At 60.6% G+C, this 5,974-nt stretch overlaps 1 protein-coding gene across 2 annotated transcripts; it reads left to right on the top strand.

Annotated features, from left to right (window-relative positions):
* Positions 1 to 2,534: 2,534 nt before the first annotated feature.
* HES4 (hes family bHLH transcription factor 4) lies at positions 2,535 to 4,750 on the top strand. Of its 2 annotated transcripts, none has more exons than XM_051786424.1 (4): positions 2,535 to 2,737; positions 2,921 to 3,016; positions 3,107 to 3,194; positions 3,697 to 4,750. In XM_051786424.1, exons 1-4 carry the CDS (start codon positions 2,627 to 2,629, stop codon positions 4,287 to 4,289), a joined length of 888 nt encoding a protein of 295 aa, XP_051642384.1. In that variant the 5' UTR covers positions 2,535 to 2,626; the 3' UTR covers positions 4,290 to 4,750. The 2 variants fall into 2 exon arrangements, with proteins under 2 accessions (XP_051642384.1, XP_051642383.1); XM_051786423.1 differs by having other exon boundaries at positions 2,535 to 2,833.
* Positions 4,751 to 5,974: the final 1,224 nt, after the last annotated feature.

The raw sequence follows: 5,974 nt of genomic DNA, 5'->3' as shown, positions 1-5,974 counted from the left end.
TTCCACCCTTCCTCCTTTCCTTCCTCCCTCCCTCCCTCCTTTCTACCCTTCCTCCCTCCCTTTTCCTCCCTTCTCTTTGGCCCTCTGGGGCCCTTCCAGCCCCCTGGAATTGCCCCTGTCCCAGGCTGAGGCCACCAAACTCGCTGCACTTGTGCTTTCAGACCAGGAAAGGCTTTTTCCAAAGACCCTGGAGCGTTCAGCAGGGACTCAAGCTGCCACCACTCAGGTGTGGGACCGTCTCCACATCCCAGCAGTGGCCAGGGAATGCCCAAATTACTGCAGGAGCAGTGAAGGCAAACGGAGAATGATTCATTGGGGCAAATTAAAAGCAAAGCAGGAGCCCGGCCAACAATAGGGATTAAATGCAGTGTGTGGTTACATTCTCCTCCAAAAGAATTCCCACAAACTAAGCCGTGTTGCCCTTGGTTTTCAGAGGAGAATCAAACCTGATTTCATGAGAGTTCTCAAAATTTTATCAGGTGACTCTTTTATCCTTCAGAGCGGGTAAGAAAAGGGGAAAGAAAGAAAAAAAAAAAGGACGTAATGCTTTTTCAAGATATCCCCCTGAATTTCATCTGTTGGCCTATGGAAAGCTAATTCCCAATTTATGATTATTAAAAGATTAAAGCCTGCAGCACCGAGGTTTAACACATATGCTGCATTCCCTGAAAAGGTCTTTAAAGAGGCAGGTTGTGAAATTAGCCAAGAGCTCGGGGGGCTGCTTAACGATGGCAGTTCCACGTTAAAGGGAATTCTTTGGACACGGGAGCAGGATGTGCTGTGCCAGGAGAGCTCCCCGACCCTGGAGGGGTTGTGGGTGGGCACCGTGACCCCCAAACCACCCCCCCCGGGCTTTGAGACACACTGTACCTGCCTGTGGGAGCACCTGGGAGCCCCAGGGTCCATCTGCACACGGAAAAGGTGGAAGATTTGGCACTTCCACCGCGGTGACATCGCGTGCCTGGTGTCACGCTCTGACGGTGGGCACAGAGCCCTGTTTTAATTAACCTTGATGACAAAAAGCAAGGGAATTTAGGCAAGAGGCAGACAGTCCCCTTGCGGGGGGGGGGTGTCAACTCACTGCCAAGCCCCCTCCCTCCCGCCGGGGGGGGGACAAGCTGCCGGGTGCCCTTGGTGCATCCACAGGGCTTGGGAAGGGGGTGACAGAAGGGGGGGTCCCTCACAACTCCAAGGGGATCTGACCCTTCCCGACTGGCTAAAATGGGGGTGGTCGCGGGGCACTGAAGCATCGCAAGGGTTCCCCGGGGAGGGGGGGTAGAAGGCGCTGTGGGCTCTGCCCCCCCCGTTTGCTTCCAGCTTCCCACGCCGCGGGGGCTGCGCACACCCCCCTGACCCCCGTCCCCCATCCGGGATTTGCTCCAGGGGGATGCAGGGAAAGGGGGCAAACGGGGGCTCCCCGGTTGGGAGAGGGAAGGCAGGCAGCACGCCCGGCGGGAAGAGCGGGAATGCCACGGGGGGTGGAGGGGCGGGGGGTGCCCCTCTAGACTCCAGGGGGGTCCCGACCCTCCTTGACCGGTGCACCGGGGGGGTTTGAAGCATCGCAAGGGTTCCCCGGGGAGGGGGGGGGGGGGCGGGAGAAGGCGCGGGGAGCTCTGCTCCCCCCTTTGCTTCCAGCTTCCCACGCCGCGGGGGCTGCGAACACCCCCCGCTTCCCCCCTCCTCGCCCCCCTTTCTCCGCATCCCCCGGGATCTGGTGGGGCGGGAAGCGGGGGCTTCCCGGTGCGGCGCGGGCGGGCGGGCGGCAGGGGAAGGAAGGCAGCGCGCCCGGGGCGGGTGCGGGCCGCGCTGCCGGGGCGGCGGCGGGGCGGGGTTTTCCCATGGAGCCGGGAGCGCTCCGGCACGTGCTCCGCCGGGAAAACGGGAAAAAAAAAATAAAAAAAAAAAAAAAGAGGGAAAGGGGGGGAGGAATGGGAGAAGGGGAAGGGGGGGAGAGGGAGGGGGGAAACGGGGGGGGGGAGCGCGCGCGCCGCCGCCGCCGCCTCCTTTGATTGACAGGCGGCGCGCCCGGCAGCCAATGGGAGCGCAGAGCGCCCGCCGGGCCCGGCCGCACCCCCCGCCCATTGGCCGCCCGCTCGCGTGCCGCGCCAGCCGCCGGGCGGCCCTCCCGTGTGACACCCGCGCGGAGGAGGAGGAGGAGGAGGAAGAGGCGGGCGGGCGGGCGGGCGGGCGGCGAGACCTCAGCCGGTGACAGCGCGGCGGCGGCGGCTGGGGAGAAGGCGCGGGGCGGGGGGGAGGGGGCGCTGGTGGTGTGAGGCAGCCCCGCCCTCGCTTCTGCCCCCCACGTGGGAGGAGAGGAGCGCGGAGGAGGCGGGGCGGGGCGCGGGGCGGGGCGCGGGGGGGGGGAGTGTGGGCGGGGCGCGGCGCGGGCGCGGCGCCCAATGGGAGCGCGAGCGGCGCGGCGGGCCGGGCGCTGATTGGGCGGCGCCGAGTGTGGGAACGGCCGCGGCGGCGGGTTCGCACGGGCCGGGCCCCGCCGCTGCCGCCGCCGCCGCCGCTATAAAACGGGGGGCGCGGGGCGGGCGCCGCGCACGGAACCGGCCCCGCACCCGCCGCACGCGCCCGGCCCGCGACCCGCACCCGCCGCCACCGCCGAGCCCCTCGAGCCATGCCCGCCGACACGGGCATGGAGAAACCCACCGCCTCGCCCATCGCGGGCGCGCCCGCCAGCGCCAGCCACACGCCGGACAAGCCGCGGAGCGCCAGCGAGCACCGGAAGGTAAATGGAGGAGGAGGAGGAGGAGGAGGGTGCCGGTCGGGGCGCAGCAACGCTGGCGGCGGAGCTGGATGGCGGCAAGCCCGCGGCCGTGCTGAGGTCGGTGATGGGATGAGGCGGGCTGGGGGGATGCGGGGTTGTGCGGGGCGGGCGCTGAATGGATGCGCGCTCTCTCCCCCCGTGCAGTCGTCCAAGCCCATCATGGAGAAGCGGCGCCGGGCGCGCATCAATGAGAGCCTGGGGCAGCTGAAGACGCTCATCCTGGACGCGCTCAAGAAGGATGTAAGTGAGGGCCGAGCGTGCGGGGGGATGCGGGGTCGGGGGTCTGTCCGGCTGCGGGCAGCCCCTGATGGAGCCGCTGTCGTCCCGCAGAGCTCCCGGCACTCCAAGCTGGAGAAGGCGGACATCCTGGAGATGACTGTCAAGCACCTGCGGAACCTGCAGCGGGCGCAGATGACGGGTGAGTGGCTGCCCCGCTCCGGGGACAGGGGACACAGGACTAGGAATCGGGCTCCGGACCGGGAGCTGGGGCAGGAGACCGGGCATGGAGATATGGACCGGGGACAGAGGACACGGGACTGGGAACCGGGCTCCGGACCGGGAGCTGGGGACAGAGAACTAGGGACCGGGTTCCACACCGGGAGCTGGGGATAGAGGACCGGGGATGGCACTCCGCGCAGGGGACAGGTGACAGGGGAGCGGGGATGGGGTGCCGGATCGGAGACAGGGGATCGGGAACCGGGCTCCAGACCAAACGCTGGGGACCGAGGACTAGAGCTCGGTCTCTACAACGAGGACTGGGGAGAAGGGAAGGAGCTCCGGACCGAGGGCTGAAGGCAGAGGACCTGGAACCGGGCTCCACATTACGGGATAGATGACCGGGCGCTGGGGACAGGGGACCAGGCTGCAGGGTACCGAGACCGGTGCTCCGGACCTTCCACTGACCTTCCGCCCCCTCCCAGCCGCGCTCAGCGCCGACCCCACCGTCCTCGGCAAGTACCGGGCTGGATTCAACGAGTGCATGAACGAGGTGACCCGGTTCCTGTCCACCTGCGAAGGGGTGAACACCGACGTGCGCACCCGCCTGCTCAGCCACCTCTCGGCGTGCCTGGGCCAGATCGTGGCCATGAACTACCCCCCTCCTCCGCCGCCGCCCCCGCCCGCCGCCCAGCCCGCACATCTGGCACAGCAGCCCCTGCACGTCCAGCTGCCTCCCGCCGCAGCTGGAGCCGTGCCCGTGCCCTGCAAGCTCAACCCCGCCGAAGCCCTGTCCCCCAAGGTCTACGGGGGCTTCCAGCTCGTCCCAGCCACCGACGGCCAGTTCGCTTTCCTCATCCCGAATCCGGCTTTTCCTCCCAGCTCCGGACCGGTTATTCCCCTCTATGCCAACGCCAACGTCCCGGTGTCCGCGGGCAGCGGCTCAGGGAATGCCGGTGCCACCCCCTCGGCATCCCCCGTGCAGGGCTTGACATCATTTGGGGGCAGCATTGGTCCAGCGTCCCAGGCTGGGAGTCCCATCGGAGAGCGCAGTGAATCCGTCTGGAGACCCTGGTGACTTCCCTAAAACTATTCCCCCTCTCTCCAAAAAAAAAAAAAAAAGAACAAACAACAAACTCTTCTTGTTGGCTCCGTTGTATGGAGCCCCTGTTATGTTTGGGTTGTTTTTTTTTTGTTGTTTTTGTTTTTTTTTTAAAAAGCAAATTTAACCAGAAAGGAAGAAAAAAAAAAAAAAAAGGACCTCGCTATGAACGTGCTATTTATTATTTTCGGAGGTTGGGATCTCGACTTGTATTTTTACTCCTTTAAAATGCCTTTATTTGAGATACTTTTTTTAAAGAAAAAAAAAATAAATGAGAAATAGTTTTGTAACAAATATTCAAAAGTTATAATGCCAAAGTTTTGTTTGTATCCCGTTTGTCTGTGGGTGTGTGCGTGCCTGTGTTGAAGACTTCCAAAAAAAAAAAAAAAGAGAAAAAAAAATGCAGGTGTTTAAATAAAGAATCTCTTTGAAATAGATTTTCTTCCCCCCCCCCTTTCCTTTCATTTTGTTTGAGGGTGGGCAAGGACAGGCTCATCCTGTGTGTGCAAGAAAAAGTAGGAATGAACTTTATGGCCTTAAATAAGGCTGTTGGAAGGGATACCGGTGAAAAATAGTTGGAGGGGGAAGGTGATGGGGTTGAGGGGGGGTCTGGCAGTGTTAAATACCTCGTGAGAGCTTAGTATGTGTTCTGTTCCCAGTCAGAAGAAAGATTTCCTAAAAAAATCCGCCCCTGGAAGCTGAGGAAACACAGGCTGCTTGCTACCTGCTCCCGAAATCAGGCTGCTCTCTAGCTCTCCCTCCTTCCCACCTCTCCTAGGGATCGCCTGGGTGGGGGTGGCAGCACAAAAGTTACTATCTTGCCTACAAAAGAGGCAAGAGAGTCTGTCCCTATTGTGAGGAGGGTAATTAGAAGGTATAAAGGGTCTCATCGAGTATGCAGCGGGCTCTTTGGGAAGTTGGGAGCCCTATTGAAACGCCTGGGAACTCGGAGCTGAGGGTTAATGTGTGTCTTTTTTTTTCTCGCCACTCTCATTGACAGGGCCAGATAGACTCTGATACTCAATGCTGTTGTAAATTCAATTGCCTGGCCTCACAATGCCTACCTCATAAAAGAGAATAACTCGGGGTTGTGGCTTTTTCTTTTCCAGTAAGCAAGGGAACTGAGGAAAAGACAGTTTTGCCACCCATTCTGACTCACCCCCAGTACTTGAATCCTGGCCAAGTGGAAGCAATTGCAGCCTCACACACAGAGCATTAACCACTTCCAATTGTCACCAATTAATAAGGCCGTGGTGTGGAGAAAGACCATTAAGAGGGAATGCACAGTATGGAAAGGAAAGCTTTGTGTGCTTTGCTCCAAATTTATGAGGTGGGGCCATCATGTAATCTCCAAGAGAAATGCCAACAGATGATGTGTGTGTGCCAAGGCCAGGTCCAGAGGCATCACCCTCCTTGGCTGGGCTCCCTCCTGGAATCTGTGGGATCCCTGTGGCCAAAGCTGATTCTCCTGACCACCCCTTCCTGAAAACCTGGGGGTTTCCCTGTTGGATGCTCAGCTTGGGCTGGATCCCAGCAGCTTTCCACTGTTCAGAGCATGACTTGATGTTTGCAGAACATCCAGTAACACGAAAAGCCCGGGGATTTTTATTATCTTTTTTAGAATTGAAATGCAACTTCACCTTTCAAGGTTTGGTTCTACC

This window comes from Manacus candei, unplaced genomic scaffold (assembly GCF_025592945.1).
Source record: "Manacus candei isolate 608988 ecotype Guabito, Panama unplaced genomic scaffold, ASM2559294v1 h1tg000022l, whole genome shotgun sequence".
Classification (NCBI taxonomy): Eukaryota; Metazoa; Chordata; class Aves; order Passeriformes; family Pipridae; genus Manacus; species Manacus candei.
Note: the sequence above shows the minus strand (reverse complement) of the source record. Positions and strands in the feature narration are given on the sequence as shown.